Source organism: Calonectris borealis, chromosome 11, assembly GCF_964195595.1.
Source record: "Calonectris borealis chromosome 11, bCalBor7.hap1.2, whole genome shotgun sequence".
Lineage (NCBI taxonomy): Eukaryota > Metazoa > Chordata > Aves > Procellariiformes > Procellariidae > Calonectris > Calonectris borealis.
Genome location: NC_134322.1, coordinates 15,220,700 through 15,240,013, shown reverse-complemented (window position 1 = coordinate 15,240,013; position 19,314 = coordinate 15,220,700). Strand labels below are relative to the sequence as shown.

Genomic DNA, 19,314 nt, shown 5'->3' with positions numbered 1-19,314 from the left:
GCACATTTGGCTGAGGAGATTTTTTTTTTTTTTTAGAGCTTTCTGCACTTGGGAAAAGTTTATGCAAAGAATTACTTATTCTATTTTATAAAATTATTACTAAGCTATTCCTGTTTGTTGAAATACCAGAACTAACACATACCAAATCAGTACCTTACCAATAATCTTTAAAAGCAGCTGATACAGGTCGTCCCAAGCCACACATGCAAAACACTTCGTTAGAATAAATAGCATCTCACAAAATGTTCCTGCTCTTCTTAAAAAATATGGAGGGATGAGAGAAATGAGAGAGAATTTAGAAAGGATGGGAGGAAAAAAGGTTATTTATTAAATTAAAGATAAGAATATGTAAACTATTGAAAGGACTTTTTTTCCCCGTGTATTAAAGCCTCTGAAGCCATTAGAGGTGAAATAACCCCTGGAAGAGATGTATGTACTGGCAACTGGAAGGTCCAGAGTATTAGTAATATTATTAAGATTTGACTGGAATATAAATCTCCATCCTTCATAGCACAGGAGGTGGGAATTTAAGAATAAAGTTTTACAGGGAAAATGTATCTCCTTTCACTACAAAGTTTCTTCCACTTTTGACTGATAAGGCAGTATCAACAGAAGAAAGATCCTGAATGGACCTCTCTTTTGGTTTATTTTGCAAAAGTGTCATAATGAGAGCTCAGTCATTTGTCCAAGTAAGCTAGCAATCTGGTATGTGTATGATATAGGTGGTGGTTCTGCAGATACACGTCAATACAATACTTTTAAGGTTGATCCAAGACCTTGCTGAGTCTCTTTTGTGTCTTTTAGCAGCTAAATCTGCTACTTTGACTTAGAAATGCATAAGTGACATTTACTATGTCTTCTATGAGTGAAATACATAGCTTTTCATTGGAGATCTAGCTTTTAGGTAAATAGCCTTTTCTGTTAATGTATTGGAGCTATTTTTTGTAACTTGAGAACACCAAATACAGGTAACCATAACTATGTCCTGTCTTGTAAAGTATGTATACATAGTACGTTCTTTCTGGCAGGAATAAATAATAAGCTGCTTCATTTCAGTATATTCTCTGTGATTAAACTAAAAATGACACCTGGATGACCAAGGCAGAAGACCAGCACACAACAAATCTAAGACTTTTATTGTCTGTGAATAAAGACTCCAAACTGAAGGATTCCGGATGACTACAGCTGCATTCTGGAGTGGTAAGAGATTTTGAGTTATTATTACCTTATAATCATTCTAGCCAATACTGCTATTGGAACACCTTGATTTAAAACAAAACACTATCCCTTCTAACCCCCAACTCTTCCATTACTTCATCTAGGAAGCAGGCAAATAGGATTTTGACTACTGTGTGCAGTTCTGGCCTCTCCGTTTTCGATATAGTAGAACTGGGAAAGCTTTGGAGGTCAGCAAGGAAGATAAAGCTATGTAAAAGCAATGTAAGTAAGCTAAGAGTCTTTCCAGAAAAAAAGAATGTCTCTCAGAGTGGAGAAAGGTCTATAAAAAACTGAATGGCACAGAAGGGATGTTTAGAACTTCCTTGTTTCATCCTTGTCTGCACTTGCCTAAAGTTTGTCTTGCAATACAGACAACTGAGAGGTATTAAATAAAGGTAATGAGACAGGTTTAAAACAAACAGGAGGAGTTTTGTTCTCGCAGGGAGAATCTTTCCTTAGCTTTTATTTACTTATTTATTTTCTCTTACAGTTTCTTAGACTGATAGCAGTCTGTTTACGGAGACATCATGGTTTAAATCTAGGTTCAGAACCATAAACCACAGAAGTCTCATCTGCTGCAGCTGACAGCAAAGCTCTTTATGCCATGGTGCAGAGCTTACTGTAAGTGAAAATACATATCATGCAAGGTTTAAAAAAAAAAAAGTCACATGTGCCAAAAATACGTAAAGCATTTTGACTTTCAGTTAAATCTCTTTCCTCTTATACTTTTGAATGCTCTTGGAATGAGGAATTTAATGCAGTTCTTAGATTCCAGTCCATGCAAGCATTCATCCAGATGATACTGATGTGGGTGAGGGTGGAGAATAACCCAGAAATCATATCAATTACGATGAATTTCTTGCTCTGAAGAAGTTTTAAACCTCTGTGGTATCTACTTATATATACATACTACTTAATAGTAACCACTACCATTTGAACATTGCTTTGGAATATAGATAATAGAACATAAAAATTAAGTCTTCAGTGATACGCGTCAGAAGTCTTAGCTTACGTGTGCAATGTTAAACTTGTATACTTTTGAGGAACTTAAATATACCTGAATGTTTATCCAAATGTGTTTGGCTTGCCTTTCAACCCATATTCCCCAGAAGCAGTTGCTTTCTATATAGTAGACTTTATTTTGGCAGATACAGTGTTACTGTTTGTTTGAGGAAGGTTGAGCAACATTGTGCAAATTACCTCCTGCGTTTTTGGCAAAGACAGCAAAACAGACAATATTGCGAGGCAATAGCATGGAGCGGCCAGTATGACCTAATTATTTTTAGAGGACATCTGGAAGTTTCAGTGTATTGCTAAATCACTCCTCAGCTTTTAATAGTTATTACCAGAAATTCTCAGACTAATAGCGGTTTGTCTCTTTATGGAAATGTGTTTGGATAATAAGAGCTGCATTCCTTCCTACTCTGCTTAGGTGCGAGTGATGAAAGCCAGAACAGCGCCTTGCGCTCCCCGTGTCTTGGTAAGTCGGTGGCCAGTATCTACAGTAGGATTTCTGTCAACTATCTCGCTAAGCTTTAGAAAGTCTAAGGTTCTGCACGTTTGCTCCACTTCCTGCAGGGTTCCTCCGAGCCCAGGGACGGCTTTGATTGTTTTAAAGGCGCGCAGGACCCGCAGGAGAAGCACTTCGCCCGCTGGCTCGGGCGGCCGGCACCGCTCCGCCCGTCGCTGGCGGCCCGCACCCCGCCTTTCTCGCCCATCACGGGCGGCGCGGCGTGCAGGGGAGCCCTGTGGGCGCGCTTGGCCCCGTGCCGGGCAGGGCCGGAGCAGGCTCGGCGGGAGCCCCAGCTGCCCTTGGGCCGTCGTTAGCAGGCGGGCTGGCGGCGGCGCGGCGCTCCCCCGCAGGGCTGGCTCCCGTGCCGGGGCGCCGCTCTCCCGCCCCCCCTGGCGCCCGGCGCGTTGCGGATCGCGCTGCTGTCGCCGTGTTCCTCAGCAGCAGCGGGGAAGGGGAACCGCGAGGTCCCGGGGACGCCGCCCACAACTCCCGGCGTGCGCCGCGCCCCGCCCCGCTCTGCGCGGGGCGCCATTGGCTAAGGTCGGGGGTTGGGCCTGGCGGCACCTTCCGGGGGGCAGCGCGGAGGGCACCCGGAAGTGTTCCTGGAGAGCACCGGAAGCTCTCCCGCCCCTAGCAGCGGCGGCGGAGCGTCCGTAGCAACAGGCGCGGCCATGCCGGTGTGGCTGCGGGAGTACAGCTGGCGGCAGACCGGCTCCGCCGTGTACCTCTCGCTGCCGTTGCGCGGCGTTCGGGTCACCCCCGCCAACATCTTCTGCACTGACCAGTACTTGAAGGTGGGGCGGCCGCGCACCGCGCCCTCGCTCGTCTTACGGGCCTTCTGTCGTGCTGCATCGCTGCCTTGAGATGTGTTGCGCCCGTGGGCTGTGGCTTGGCGTTACTTTGTAGCTCTGTTAAAAAGCACACGCTTAATACACCACGGCAGCGCCGTCAATTTTATAATCTTTTATAATATTTAATCTAAAATCTCCCTTTGTATGCTGCAGGCTGTTAAATCCCTATCCCACTAGAGATGATGGTTTTACCACTCTTCATTCTTCTCTGTACTAATGCTCTTGCTACTCAGTAGGTGCCAGCTGCCTTTTCTCTTATAAATGGCCCGAATTATACACATCTGCTTATATTATGAATAATAATTCTAAATTTGAGGTCCACAGCTCTGTTGCAGTGCTGAAGAACCAACTTTTTCAACCTCTTTGGTCTAATAAAATATATAACCTCTATACTGGATACTAAGCAAATTAGTTTTGTCAATAGCATGTTTTCTTGAGGTTTACTGTATGCTTGTACTGAGTATTCTGAATATGTGAGATTTAATTAAAAAACTGTAAATATTAGTACAAATTAATTATATTTTTATAGGTAAGCATCCCTCCCTTTTTATTTGAGGCCATTTTATATGCTCCTATTGATGACACAAATAGCACAGCAAAGATTGGAAATGGAATAATTTTCTTCACTTTATATAAAAAAGAAGTGGCCATGTGGGATTCCCTAACTCTAGCAAATGGTAAGTTCTCTACTGTGATAAGTAGATTGCATGTAAGAAACCCAAACTGTGCCAAAAATGTACAAACTATAACAAGCAATGTGAAACTTCTGCTGCTAGATATCTTTTAAGCTAAACCTTGTTCATTGTTAAAAATAGAAAGTATATGAAAACAGACAAAGAATATTTACTGGCTGTAATGCATACAAAACAAAACAATGTTTCTTGTAAAACTTACATCTTTTGTGTAAGCAAATCTTAGTTTTTCTATTTTAGAGATGGGCCTGATGGAGGCTGCTTTGTGGAATTTGAACCATGTTGCATTTTCCCAGACAAAGTAGCAAAAGTAATCCTGTTTTTATGAATATGGTACATTAAGAGTAGAACTTCAGGTCTAAATTACTAAAATAGTTTTAATTTGTTTTTTAAGCTAACAAGGAGAAACTGCAATGTCTAAGAGAGAATGCTGTTCTAAAAGCCCATGAAAAGGCAAAAGAGGAGACAGAAGCAAAAAAAGTTACAAAACAGGAACACAAAAAATATGCTTTGGAGGCCACAATGAAGGTAAGCTTAGAAGAAACTCTGCAAGACATATACATGTAAATAATTACCAACTAATCTGGCAGCTGCTTGGTTAAATGTTCCTTAAAAAATATGAAAAGTACTCATTTTTATTGCAGTGGTGGAGAACCTTGTTATTTCTTTGTACTTAAAACATATCTATTACCAAATAGGAAAATGATACAGAAAAAATACTTAGAAGTTGCCATTTTCCATTAGTAATACTAATGAAAATTTTTGGTGAGGAGCTCAGATTTTTGTTAGTTGAAAGGAGACTACAGTAATGTGGCAAAAGTGTAATCTTTTGTGGCCTTTGCATCAGCGCAAGTGTTTAGTCATTCAGCACTGTCAAAAATACTGATTTTTAAAAAAAAATATTCATTGTTATATTTTATATCAGTCTTGCTGTTTATTGCCTTTTGTGTGTGCGTATCTGTCGTTCTGCCTTTTATATGTATTTTAAGATATGTTCTTCAAAATTTTTTTGTACATAAAAAGTCTGGTCACTTCATTTGTGTTTAGAAGGATTTTTTAAAGTATACAATGAAATTTTCAGATTGCATATGCAATTTGGACCAAAATGAACTGCAGTTAGTGACTTTCTCTAGTAGCAACGTTGTACCTATTCTGCCTATTTAATAATCTCAAAGAGAAGAGGAGAAATAAGAAATAGTGTATTAAAATGAAGCCATATATTTTGCATTTCTGTATAGTCCAGAGATCTGCGTTAGAATATGGCTAGGATTTTCATTGTTTACAAGTAAAACTTATTTCAGAATGTTTCTGGATCATACCTTAGTAGTGGTAGTAAAACAGTTAAAAGAAATTACTTTTAAAAGCTCTTCAGAAATCTTTACTCTCCCAATCATTTTTAAGCATCTTTCATAACTCTGCTTGTATGATCACATTAATGATGATGCTATGCTTGGGTTATGAAACTGGGAAAATAATGGTAACTTAGTCATCTTACTGTTATCAGATGTTACATATCTCATAGGTTTATCATTCAAACAGCTAGAAGAAGCAGAAAGAAAAAGAATTGAAGATCTGAAAGAAAAGGAGCGGCAGAGGGTCACTAAGGAGTTGGAGTTATGGAAAAAACAGCAAAAAGATGCTGAGAAACAAAAGAGGGTACAAAAAGAAGGGGAACTGCATCAAGAAGTAGAGCAATTAAAGGAGAAGAAAAAGGAAAAAATGAACAAAACTAGGATTCCTAATGAAGGAACTTCTAAGACAAGACTCAAACCTACTAAAGGTTGTATTATTGAAGTGTATTTTATCGTTCTTTAAAGTGTGGGTATAACTTTATTCCTAGGTGTTTCTAATTCATCATTTATCTTTGTTTCCACCATACTGAACTAATTCTCTTTGCAGTTATTTTAATGTCTTTATGTTCAGGCAATTTATTGAGCTAAAGCATGTGAGTTCTTAGCTCTCGTTTAAGTCTTTGGAAATACAAAGGCAGGTTTTGTTCTAAGCTTTAGAAAAGTAAAAGAGAAAGCCTTTCTGACAGTGTAATGCAGACTTTCTGAGGGTGGAGTTCCTGTTACCCTAAGTTACCTAACTGCTGGTTTTCGTAGAAATAGGCAATCTCCTTTCGCTCTCTCTATCCCATGTCTTGGCCCCACAGAGAGCCAATTCAGGGAACTAAAACCACAGAAAATATTTTATTTTTGGTTTGTTTGTTTGTTTGGTAAGGTTAGTTTTAGCTCTTGTAGTTGCCCTGGCAGAGAATCATATAAGTGACAGAGATAGTGGTGTAAGAGGAGTTAAAGCTCATTTGTGACAGATAACGTAGCCAGTAAATAGATGGCACGATACAGAAAGAGCAAACATTTTTTGAACCTTCCCTTCAAAAGAACAAGTCTAAACCTTTCTCAGGCTATTAGAGATTTAGTTCTAATGTGCAGAATTTCTAAATTAGGTGTACTTTGGACTTTGGTAGAAAACGAGAAACATCCCTTTTGCCTCATTTTTCATTTCCAGTACTCCAATTCTCTTCATAGGTCATGGTTTCTATAGTATGTTTTCAGAAAATGTAAAGGAAGAACAGTTACCAGCTCCTCGATCTGCTGCTACCATTAAAATCAACTTTACATCACGAGTTTTTCCTACAGCTCTGCGAGAATCTCGCATTGCAGAAGAGGAGGAGGTAAGGATTGCTCACTGTCTTCCAAGGTGGTGAATTATTTACCATTTATTTAGTAAGTTGACAAAAATGTTACCTGTGCCAAGAAATGTCACCTGTGCAATATTCTTATCTTCCAAGGAAGGCAGTCTTTTTTAAATTAAGATGTAAAGAAACACTTTTAGATAAAAATTACTTTCACCAAGCATGTGATTGTGCAGATTAATAAATAGCATGTTCCTTTTTTTGGGAGGGGGAAAAAAAAAAGGGCAGCGATATTAATTGAATTCTTTGAAGTACAAAATTTGAAATGTCTTTATTCTTATATTTAAGATTCTTTAAGTTCTGACTTCTTAAAAAGAAGCTCACAGCTCTTTTGAGCCATATTGAATGAACACAAAGAGTAATTTTGAAAGTTCCAAAACAAACAGCAAACAAAAATGTATTAATTAGTGATGCAGTAACCTTACTTCTCACATAGTAATAAAATATTTGGGGAAACTTGGAAGTTTTTCATATCTGACATTATTAAATATTTCTCTCTGTCCAAAATACGTGGCAAATAGAATTCTTTTGATAGGACTGAGTGAATAGATGAAAGCAAAATCCTTTTTGGATTTGAATTTTCCTTCAGAAATAATACGTGCACGTTGTATATTTACAGTGGCTACGTAAACAAGCAGAAGCTCGAAGAACAGTAAGTGCTGATTTGTCTGAGCTGGAAGATTTAAAAGAAGAGGAGAAGAATCCAGATTGGTTAAAGGACAAAGGAAAGTAAGTTAGATTCCATTTGAAGATGTATTTAATTATTAGTTATATAATGTGTGTATTTTAGTTTTGATATTTTCTATTTATCCTAGACATAGATGGTGAACGTCTACTTAGTAGAGAATTTATTGACAGCTTATGGGGTTTGAATCTGATAAAGCCATGAGATGCAATTGCTGAAGCTTACGATGAACAAAATCATTGTGAACACATAATGCGTACTCTTCTATGTCAGTGCTTTAAGTCAGTGCAATTTTATACCTAGGTGGATTTCCTTTCATCTGTACTTTTTGTTGAGGTTAAACACCTTTAGCAATTTGATAAAAATATTGGTATGTTTATATAGCTGTGTTATACACAAAGGTTTGATTAGGCAATCGTAATCAGATACACGGCTTTCAAAATTAGTCCTGTGTCTGCATAGATATGTCCACCTCTTACTGTTCTCCACTGCTTTTGAGCAGTGACTATTTTTGTTAAGCTATGTGTCTATATGCTATATTGTCAGCATAAAGTTTGACTGAACTTCAGCTATGTTGTTCTCAGGGAAAGGCTATAAATGGCCATTTCCAAGGAAAAGCTGCTAAGACGTCAAATTTTTGAAAATGAATTGTTAACAATAAGTAGGTATTTATTTTGTGATGTATCATCTTGTTTAAAGTGCATGTTTCACTTTTTGTTTTATACTTAGCAAAATGTTTGCAACGGGAAACTATCTTGCAGCTGTAAATGCATATAACCTTGCAGTGCGGCTAAACAATAAGCTTCCCCTACTGTATCTGAATCGTGCTGCTTGCCATCTTAAACTGAGAAATTTACATAAAGCTATTGAAGATTCCTCTAAGGTACAAATATATAGGTTCTCAGACTGTCATCTTATACATGATTGTGATTTATTACTGTGATGCTTCTGTTTCAAGCAGATCTGTAAATACTTATTAGTGCGATTCAAAATTTTTAAATTCGAAATTGATATAATGAAGCCATGATGAAATATTAAAATTTGATAGTGATTGATTAATGAACTTCCAGAAATATGAAACAAAACAAAACAACAACAAAAAAACCCCAAACCATGCTTCTACACATTTGGGCCAAATGGCCATATGTTGACTCAGTACATGTTTCTTTACAGGTAAAATATTGTAGCAATATATACATTTGAAAAAAAAGACAACTTTGAGCAGAAAAAAAAATATACACAGATACCTTTGGTATTATGTTGTGGTGTTCTTAATTTCTTCTTTTTGGGAAAAGAAAAAAAAAAAGGTGATGGTGATGGGGAGGATACCTTAAAAAAACCCCAGCAAACCAGACATTTTTAAAGAAGGGCTGTATCATCTCGATGTTTTAGCAGCCATTATTTGTGCAATGAGAGAGGAGTGATCTGAAATGGCACCTGAATAATTTGGAAAAAGTTGTCCCAGAATTATTATTTTTTTTAACTAATAAGTACTTGAGGCTTGAAACTTGTTTTTTCTAGTAACTACTGCTACAACACGTGCTTTTTTGGGCTGCCTTTTCTTTTTTTTTGTAGCATTGTATGTAATATTATGTATGAAGGTAGAATACATTATTTGGCTGTAATGAACATTTAACACAGTTTTTAGCCATGGCAATGAAACTGTATTTAGCAAACAGTGGGGTCACAGGTACAAATCTTAATGACTAGATTCACAAACCATATAGTTAAATGTGAATAGTTATTTTCTATTTCTATTTGAATAGTTATTTTGTTAGTGTATAATAATAGTAATTAGGTGAGAGAAGTGTCTGTAAATGAGGAAAAAAAACCAAAATTATGGAAAATCTACCTCTAAATATTTTGGGTGTCTTCATTTGTAAAGGCACTAGAACTGCTGACACCACCTGTTCCTGATAATGAGAATGCTCGAGTAAAAGCATATGTGAGACGTGGAACAGCATTTTGTCAGCTGGAATTATATACTGAAGGTGAGACCTTGACGTTGTGAAAACATGCACGTGAATTTATAGTAACATGCAAATAATTCTGTTTAGCTCAATGAGACTCTCACACTTTTATTTTTTCAGGAGGGACATTAAAGGAGGCCTATACAATCTATGTCTCTTTTTGTTATGAACCTTTATACCACATTCCTTAATATGTTTTTTTTTTTAATTTACTAGCTAATTGCAATTCCACTTGAAAAATCTTTACAAGTTTTAAGAAAATTGATTGTACTCCTAATTTAACAAGTACAGATTAGTTTCTTCGATGAGGAAAATGCTTTAGCTTTGTGTATCCTCTGTTTGGTCTATTGGGTAATCAGTCTTTCTGTGTGTAATGGCCAGCTATTGACCATAGCATCTTGGTGGCCGTGGAAGGCATTAGTGAGGAACGAATGAGAGGTCAGACATGCGTTATCTGCATTGGGAAGCATTCAAATGTAGGATGCAAACTGAGCTGCACTAGTTTTGCTGTTCATGAAGCAATGTTTTATTGGTTTTGAGATTATATTTACAGTATTTCCAACTACTGAACAAATTAACTTAAAATAACCTAAATATTTCTAAAATATTTGCTTGTAAAGTGCTTAGTAACGTATCTTTGTAAAATGATGTATGAAACACATATTAATGAGCAAAATGTTTAATCAAGTACATGTGATTTGTGTGAAAATATCTGAATTAACAGTGTCTCTACTGAGTTCTCTAAGGGTTTAGTTTTGTAAGGCAAATTTACAAGTGAAAGTCGATAATAGAAAGTGAAGAATATTCAAAATGTCAATGTTGAAATACTAAGCTTTTCACATTGGTTACCCTTTTCTACCTATGAATCCCTTTGTCATTCCCTTACAGCTTCATTTGCACTTGGAAACATTATAAAAAAGACAATTAATCAAGATTTTATTTTACTTCCTGTACTCACGGTTTGCTTTTTCCCCCCCAAGCTCTAGTATGCACAGTTCATGTCTTTTTTTTTTCTTGCTTTCATGCACTTTCATTCTGTCATTCAATTTTTCTCTCCTCTGCAGAACCCTTTTGAACACTCGCCTCATGCACATAAACATATATGTCTATATATATGTAAATGAAGAGGCTCTGTTTTCATGTTTCAATACCTGCAAATGTTTATGTAGTACAGCGTTGCCACTAAATGTTTTGTAAAGTATATAAACAAAATATAAATGTATTTACTGACAAAAGTTAAACCTAATGTCATTCTGATTCCATCTTGCTCAACAGCAAAACTCAAGATCGATACTTTCTGCATATGACTAGGGAGCAGTTATTTCCAGTTAGTTGCTAAAGAGGATGCTCTTGCATTATTGATTGACATTCTTATTAATGTATCTATATTAGGTCTCCAGGATTATGAAGCAGCTCTCAAGATTGATCCTAAAAATAAAAGTATAGAAAAAGATGCTGAGAAGATCCGACATCTGATTCAAGGAACAATGCAAGATTCTTAAAAAAAAAAAAAAAAAGTTTAAGGGGGATGCCTTTGAGGGCATCAGAAGGAATCTTAGTTCTCTTCAATATGCTGTTAACTAGACATTTTTCTGTTTCACTCAGAACACCTACAGAATTGGTAAAAGATTGGATATATGAATTACTATTTTTAGAAAGTATAGTATTATAACAAATATGATTAGATATATTTTTATATCACTTTGATACAAAGTTGTCATTTTTGCGTTCTGTGAAATATTGGTGGGCTCAATATTAAAACATAGTTTTGGTACTTGATTTAAAGTTACTTGATTTAAAGTTACTCATAACTAAATGAAATATTTGTCCGGAAATACCTACTGAATCTAGACAACGGGTTTTCAAACAACTTCAGTAGCTCCATATAGTCAACACCTGTTAACTTCTTATCTTTCTGTTCTCCACCAAAGCTGAAACAGTTATGTGTTATATGGCTATGGCTATATGCTTTCCTCTTTTCTTATTGTTCATAGTGTTTGGCACATCTGAAACTAAGACACTGAATTTAGATACTCTAATTCAGGCATCCAATTTGGAAAACCTCCACCTGGAAGCATAGAGGTAGATTTTATGTCATGCAGAACATTCTTTTTAACATTAACTAATGTACATTGAATATTTTTGGACTATTTTGAAACATTTGTTTGGGTTGAACAAACAAGGTAATTGGAAAAATTATAAACCTGTAGTGCGGTATTGTAGTGTAGTGGTAAATTAATCCTGTGACAAATTGTCCTATCAATGAATATGACTTAATTCTTCCATCCTACTACAATTAGTAATCTTACAGTATAACTGTAAAGCATATTCTAAATCAAAAACATTGTTACTTTTATGAGAATATGTATTTTTCTTGAGCTGGTATTTTAATTTGTACTCTGTTGGCATTGACCAGTATCTCAGGAATTCTGGTATGATTAAAGATTCTCAAAAAAGGGATCATCCTGGTGAGGTTACAAGTGTTGTAAAATGACATGAAGCATGACACTGTGCTTGGGAGTCCTGCACCTGTTGTTTTGGATGATGGAAGAATGTAATATAAAATTGTATGGTTTATATAAATGTGTTAGCATTAGCATATGTGACAACCTGGAACACTGGACTTGAAGTAGTTCTGTTTTGTTAGGCATTCTATCCAAATTGTGGCCATTTCAACTACACTCCTACACTCTTTTCGGTAGCAGTTTTAGCAGACTCCTGAATTTTCTATATCAGTCTGTTTCCTGAATACCATTTATGACTGATTTCTGTCTTTAGACAAAAATATTTATTATGCAGATATATGTTATTCTGTGTAAATTTTATACTCTTGGAACAGGGAGAAGGTGGCAGGTGTTGCTCTTTACATAGAGCCTTGAGAGGAGTGCTGAGGTGAGTCAGAAATGTCTGGGGTAGCTGCTGTTCCTTCTTTCCTGCAGATACCTACTGCATTGCAAGGGAAGGGGGTGAGAATACTTCCTTTATAGCAGCTGGAAGGAGGGCAGTGCAGGAGCTTTAGTGCCTCCGTTGAGTGTGATGGTATACTTGCCAAAATACGACTATTTTCTGAGGGGAGGTGGGGGCTAAGGAGGAGAGACACTGGCAATGGGAAAAAGAAAATGCAAAGCAGCAGACACTGGTTGAAAGTTCCTCATTTTCTGTTTTGGTTCCAGAGCCTATTAGAACGATCTGTATACATCTATATAGGCTATTTGTATTATAGTGATTTGTAATAGCTACTCAAGGCTTTTTTTGATGTAGAGAGGCACCTTTTTCTACTGCTATGAAATAGAAACAGTACCCTCTTTAAAGGTTAGGGAAGCAGATGTGCTTGGTGGCATGAACAGTATCTGCCTGTTTCACCTGATTATATTGAGAGCAAGTGGATGTTAAACTTCTGACTTCAATACGTGAGCTGATGGTGTGTACACCATATCAAAGTCATATGCATTGCGTTGGTATTAGTGTCCTGAGATGTAGGAATGTGGAGACTGACTTCTAAGTTTTAAAACCAGAAAATACTTTACTTAAAACAAATAAACCTTCAAGTCACTGTCTCTTGCACTTAACTCTGTCTATAAAATTAGAGTTCCACATTTATGATACCAGTTTCAAAAGTTTTATTTTTATGGGTTTAGGTCTGATTGAGAGAAGCGTATCATCAAAAGGGCTACATCCTTTTTGATACGTCTTATTCAACCCAGCAAAACCAAAATAAATCAGATACTGACAGTTATTCCCAGAATGACTGAAATGTCAGATTTGTTTTCGTAAAGCTAAGTGTCTATGACAAAAAAATGGAGATGCATTTTTACAGAGTATGCTGTAAATTGGGGTAGTCATATACCCTACTTCTGTCAATGGCAGTGTTTAAATAACTATCTTGAAATGACCCAAAAGTGAGTAAGTGTTTTGAAAAGGTTTGATCCACTGGATGGTAAGTAAAGGGTGCCATCTGTGAGACAGGTGGTATAGCACCATATTCACTTGAAGTTGTTTTAAACAGTAGAATCTGAGGCTTTGTCAAAGAACCATTGGTCCTGAGTGTTTTGGGGTCCAGCATGCAGGAAAACACCGGATTGCCAGGATTTGCGCAGAGAGGCAGTTGAGGAGGTTGGTTTTGCTCAGTGTTCGGACTCGATGGCAGTTTCTTGGCAGAATTCATCTTCTTTCCCTGCTAAGGAGACAGATTTCAGTTCAGTCTTTTAAATAACAGGGCAAAGCATTTCAAATTTGTTAAATGTTTGTGGTCAGAGCAAATGTTGCTCAAGATATGTATTGAAATACATGCATGGTGGAGAGTGAGGAACTTAACACTGCTGACTTTTGACCTTATTTAGTAAACTGTGGACAGTGATAAATGGGCTCATGTTGACTATGAAGTATAGTAAAAATTGGAATTTGCATCAATTTCTGCATTGGTGATAATCTTGAGCATAGAAAATATCTTAATATGTGTGGCAGAAATAATTAGTGTGGATAATAAAAATATGAATGAGAGTAAGAATATAGTGAGGCTTTGTTGGATGATTTGGTTTGGTTTTGACTTTTCCTTTTCTAATATATAGAAATATGTATGCTAAAATAGACCCCTAAACAAACCTCCAAACGACTGTACTTCCTCGCTCATGTTCACATGCGTGCATTTTTTTTTCTCTGTAGGGAATTGACATATGACAGATACTTCTTACTACGTTAACGGAAAGTGCTCTAATGCTGTATTGATGAGCATGCGGTAAAACTGCACTGGACAAGGTACCTCCCTTAGTTTTGCTGAGCAAGCCATTCAAAACCTGCTGCTCTTCAGAGGTGCAATGAAATCTTTTCTCTTTGTTTCTCAATCATGTAAGAGATGAAGAAAACATTTAAGTTGCTAGCTTAGATAAAACTCAAGTAAGAAATTCTGACTTTTCCTTTGCTTTGTTTATTAATGAGGCCTATTGTTGTCTCCTGTTTATTTTTTGCACCAGTATTAGAGCACTGTTGTGGCCTAAATCTCTGAGCTTTAGGATCTACTCTGCTTGTACTGTGCCCGTCGATGAGATGCGGTCTAGGTAACATGGTGGGTGTAGGAGCTGCCTTACCCCATCGTGAGCGGCTCCCGGGCAAGGACAGCTTCTCCTGAAGCAGCACGGCCGCAGGCATCCCATTCCAAGCCTGTGCTGTTGGGAGACTTTCCAAATTAGTTAATTCACCGTCATCAGAGTTTTTCCACCTGTCCAAGACTAGAAGGGTCAAATGTTTCTAGTCCATATACTGGACTTTTTTTTTTTGGTTGGGCGGGGAGGGTGTGTGTGTTCTTTGGTGGGGCTTTTTTGTTTGTTTTGGGGGTTGGTTTGTTTCTTTCCCTTGGCACAAGCATTATTCGCATGTAACGGAGTGCCTCCCTTCAGAGCTGGCTGTCCCCTTGCCTGGTTATCCTGTGATTACACCTGAAGAACGCTCCCCCCGCTGCAGGTGCCTCCGAGCTCCCTACCCCAGGGACAGACACCGTCACCGGGCCGCCCTGCTGCCCTCGCCCCTCTCGAGCCGCCCCCGCGCCTCCTCTGCACGAAGTTCCCTCCACTCCGCGGTGCCGCCGCACTGGCCCTGGCTCAGGCAGGCCCGGCCCGGCCCGGCCCTACCCCCTGCCGCTGCCCGGGGGCGCCGCGGCCGCTCGGCCCCGAGCCCAGCGGCGCGCCGTTGCCATAGCAGCGGGAGCCCCGGGGGCCCGGCGGGGGCGGGGCGGGCCGCCCGCCGCGATGCACGCTGGGCGCTGTAGTTCGCGAGGCGCGCGGGCCGACGGGCCGCGGCAGAGCGCGGACTACGCTCGCCAGGGTGCTGCGGGGCGCCGCCGCCGTGCGCAGGCGCGGCCCGGGCGGGTCGGGTCGGTGTTGTTTTTGACGGCGTCACTGGTGGCCGCAGCCGGCGGCTCCTCGTCTGTGCCGGGCCCCGCTCGGGGCCGCGCTCAGGTAGGCGGCGGGACCGGCCCGCGGGGGGCTGCCGCCTTCCGGCCTGGCCTCGGTGCGCAGCCTCCCGGGGAGCGCGGCGGCCGGGGGTGTGGAGGGGCTGCCCGGAGCGGGCAAAGCCCCGGGGCGCTGGGGCCGGGACTGCCGCTGTTGATCGCAGGGAGCGAGTAATTGGGGCGCTGCCGGGCGGCCGCGCCTCTCTCTGGCGGCCGAGCGGGCTCCGCGGGCGGCCTTCCCCGCCGTGCCGGCCCTGGCCCTGGCCGCTGGCGTTTGCAAACTTCCTTCTCTTTCATCATCTGCCTCTGTCTCTCCGGCTGATGCAAGGTGTTCTGTTTCATAAACTGTGTTATTGTTGCTTTAACTGCTCTGGCAGGGTGCCGCTTTCTGTGGCAGGCAGACCTGTGAGAAGAAGCAGTGGGTGCTGAGCAGGGACTGCCTGGCTTTGGGGTCGGTTGGCTTTCAGAAGCCACACTTGCCTTGCTGGAAATCATAGCAAGGAAATAGTCTTTAGGGATTGCTAAATATATTCATGAAGAAGAATGTTACTTTGGGGAAGAAATTATACCGCTTAGTAGAAATAATAGACTTGCTTGAAAACCCTGAAGTATAATAGTACCACTGTAACATGTTTTTATTTCTGCTGTGCACCAAAGAAGCTACTGTAGAAGAGAACCGTGAGTTTTTACTTGGAATGACAGCACAGCAAACTCCCAAGAACACTGATTCCCATTGGTGCCTCGTTCATCTTCTTTGTCAACACTTACTGAGGTGTTTTTTTAGTCTAGGAAATCCTCTTTGAAGACAGAATAACTTAGAGGTTGGTTTAGACTGGAATGGTTATTCTCTCTGAGTCTGGCATTTATTCTGCTTCACAGTGGATAAATAGGATGTGGTGTCTCATTTATCTTTGTATAGACAGATGGGATAACTTGGTATTACGTTATCAACAATGGCTGCAAACTTTTACACCTTATGCTTCTGGTTTGCATTTCACTAAGGTTAGGAAAGTAGTTCACACCTCTGATTCCCTGCCTCTCCTCCCCCCCAACAAAAATATGTAGATGTTGAACTCTGAATATAATGGATATTTATTTTGTCCCGATGGAAATTTAAAAGGCGATGTCACTGAGAGCGTAGGACATTTGTGGGCCTAAAAGCTTTGCAGTTTGAACTGGAGTATAGAAGAATTTGAACTGTAACTTTCTTTTGAAAAATAGTGTCAATAAAGGTATTTAGTGAGAAGCCAAACCAGTGAAGCTGTGTGTGTGGGGTGAGTTTTTCTTTTTTTCAGTCTTTCCTTCTGGCTTGGCCTGACATACAGGAGTTGTGGAATACTCAACTGTATCCTCCAGTTATCCCTGCTGTTATTGGACTAGAACCTATTAGCACAGTCCTGATTCGTTAGGAAGTTTGCAGGCTTCATGTCTGTTTAATTCCTGCCCAAAACTTCTTTTTTTTTGTTTTGTTTTTTAATAGCTTGCATTCAGGAAGACAGTGCTAACTGTATCCAGCACCTCTGAGTGGGTAGGAAAAGCTTCCTGGTTCTTAGTGGGTCTTTGTCGTTCCGTGGTGAATACAAGCTGGTGAAGATTTTGTGAGTAGGGCAGTTTAGCCATTGGGCTCAGATTAGTCTTCTGTATTTCAGTTTCCTTAAGGGACTGGATTTGACCTCCAGTGTTTTATTAATCTTCTACAGAAATAAGCTGTTTACTCTAGCTGTTGTTGAAGTTTAGGAACACTATACCTAGATATTTTTTTATTAAAGCTTTTTAGGCTGTTCTGCTCTTTCAGAGCTCACTAATTATAATTAATAAAATCTTTACTTCTGATAACTGTTCTACTTGTATATGTTTGCTGAATCTGCTTGTAGGAATATAGCGACCCTAGAGATGCCCTTCAGTCTGATGTCATGCTATCTATCTATCGTCATCATTTTGATAAATTTAGCAGTTATACCTGTAAACCTCAATGATTTTGTAATTATTCTTTTTTATTCCATTCTTTTTCATGATATTAAAAACTTTTCTATTTTGGAGGTTGATCACCTGTATGCAGTTAAATATTCAGTATTAGTATAATATTATAACTCTGGTTGAATACAACATAAGTTACTTTTAACTCAAGGCCATTTATCAAGGTCAGCAAGCAGTAGAAAATGATCATTGTTTGTCTGCTTGTTCCTTTCGTCGTTTTTTTAATATTTTTGATTGTGCTGATACCCACATAGTTAGGTCCTGAAGCTTTTGTTTGGGAAGCGAAGAGAGATGTTTAATGCTCCGTGGAGCCTGAAGCCATGGGTGTGTATTCAGTAGCATTGGTTTTGTGCAGTGCTCAATTACCTGTCAGTCTGTGATCTGGATGGAGAGGGAGAGCACGATAGCATTTACGTTGAGTTAGCCAGGGCCCATGATGGAATGCTGAGTTAGCTAGAGGAAGACAGATGTTACAATGTTGAGCAGAGTCTGCTGTTAAAACTTGCCCTTTCAAAATTTGTAGATGCACTTGTATCAACAGATTTTGTTTGTTTGTTTATTAAAGGACTTGCATTTTGTGACTTCATTGTTTTTCATCTAGCACTAGATGCATTAAAACTGGAATTGCCATGTTATGAAACCACAGCCTGAATTTCTTCCACGGTGGAGGTCACACTCGCTAGTAAGGACTGGGTAGCTGCCTGTACTATATTTGCCCCAAACTGTATTTTTTGTGGTTACGTAAAAGGTTCTGCTGCTGAATGCCTGGTCAAATTCAAAGTAATTTAATGACAGCAAGCAGATGTTATCATCTCATGAGAACTCTGGAACGCAGTCTTTGCCATTTGGGCATTTGTTATTTTGACGATTGAAGAAGTATGATTAAACAAACAAACAAACAAAACCCCCCCAAAACCTCCAAAGAAAACCACTCCCCCCCGCCTCCCTGATGTTCCCTAGCTGAGATTCCAGAAAAGCACTATGAAGGATGAAAAAGATCTAAAAGAAAATGACGTCCATATTCAAAGTAGGGCTTTATAATAAATGGAAATCCAGTTTCTCTGTAAGTTTGATACCTAAGCTGATTGTTAGTGGATGTTTTTGCTCTATAAACTGTGGTTGTGATTGTCACCATTGGCTTTTTTACAGAGGAACCCCAAATAGGTTAGTTGAAGTTTATGAGGAAAAAGTGTTATATTAGACAAACATGTAATAACTACCACAATGCAGAGGTTTAAGACTAATATTTACTGTATTTTTTAAGAAACCTCAATGGAATTGGAAGTTTCGTATTTTGTTGTGCAAATTTCTAGCCACACTGGCATATTTAGATATTCTTATTCAAGGTTTGTGTATATTTTCTGTGTTAACAAACTGGGAGTGAAGACAGGATTGATAATAAAGTAGAGAGTAAATAAATTTAAACAAATAGGTGCTTTTCTCTGTGTTCTTACGGAAGTAACTAGGTGTGGGAAGTAAAGCAGATGTCTGAAGTTCTCGGAACTCTCTGCTTTGTCAATATAATCGTCATTTTATAGAAGCTTTATTGAACAGTGATTTCTTTTGCTGTTTTATTACATTGGATGCATAAAGTAACACACAATTGATTGGAAATTGTTCTATTTTTGGGAAGTTTTTTTTCTGCAAGATAAATCTATAGTAAATTTTATTTAACAACTTGATATATTTTTATTTTAAGGAACAAGAAATGCATTAAATTTTTTTTTAAAGTCTTTCTGTTAGTTAAGAACTTCAAAAAATAATTT

General features: G+C 39.0%; 3 protein-coding genes across 20 annotated transcripts in view; 2 read left to right on the top strand and 1 right to left on the bottom strand.

Moving 5' to 3' along the window:
* The window catches only part of DNAAF4 (dynein axonemal assembly factor 4), a 49,789-nt gene that overhangs the window by 13,539 nt on the left and 16,936 nt on the right, over positions 1–19,314 (top strand). For 2 of the 13 annotated variants that reach the window (XM_075160119.1, XM_075160118.1), the window contains exons 2-13: positions 1,057–1,200; positions 1,323–1,440; positions 1,709–1,839; positions 2,651–2,698; positions 4,112–4,259; positions 4,669–4,802; positions 5,814–6,054; positions 6,806–6,951; positions 7,592–7,701; positions 8,387–8,540; positions 9,543–9,648; positions 11,020–12,243. In XM_075160119.1, coding sequence (XP_075016220.1) covers positions 2,660–2,698; positions 4,112–4,259; positions 4,669–4,802; positions 5,814–6,054; positions 6,806–6,951; positions 7,592–7,701; positions 8,387–8,540; positions 9,543–9,648; positions 11,020–11,129 — 1,188 coding nt within the window. In that variant the 5' untranslated portion in view covers positions 1,057–1,200; positions 1,323–1,440; positions 1,709–1,839; positions 2,651–2,659 and the 3' untranslated portion in view covers positions 11,130–12,243. Of the gene's footprint in view, positions 1–1,056; positions 1,201–1,322; positions 1,441–1,708; positions 1,840–2,650; positions 2,699–3,329; positions 3,526–4,111; positions 4,260–4,668; positions 4,803–5,813; positions 6,055–6,805; positions 6,952–7,591; positions 7,702–8,386; positions 8,541–9,542; positions 9,649–9,747; positions 10,435–11,019; positions 12,244–19,314 lie in introns of those variants that run through there. The other 11 variants (XM_075160125.1, XM_075160122.1, XM_075160120.1 and 8 more) reach the window with 11 other exon arrangements.
* Positions 13,439–13,792, bottom strand: PIERCE2 (piercer of microtubule wall 2). The gene has a single exon (XM_075160137.1). It carries the CDS (start codon positions 13,790–13,792, stop codon positions 13,439–13,441), a length of 354 nt encoding a protein of 117 aa, XP_075016238.1.
* The window catches only part of CCPG1 (cell cycle progression 1), a 34,798-nt gene continuing 30,832 nt past the window's right edge, over positions 15,349–19,314 (top strand). For all 6 annotated transcript variants that reach the window (XR_012675231.1, XR_012675230.1, XR_012675232.1 and 3 more), the window contains exon 1: positions 15,349–15,578. Coding sequence is in view for 3 of the 6 variants with exons in the window: in XM_075160110.1 (XP_075016211.1) it covers positions 15,369–15,578 (210 nt within the window). In the remaining 3 variants the exon portion in view is untranslated. The remainder of the gene's footprint in view (positions 15,579–19,314) is intronic.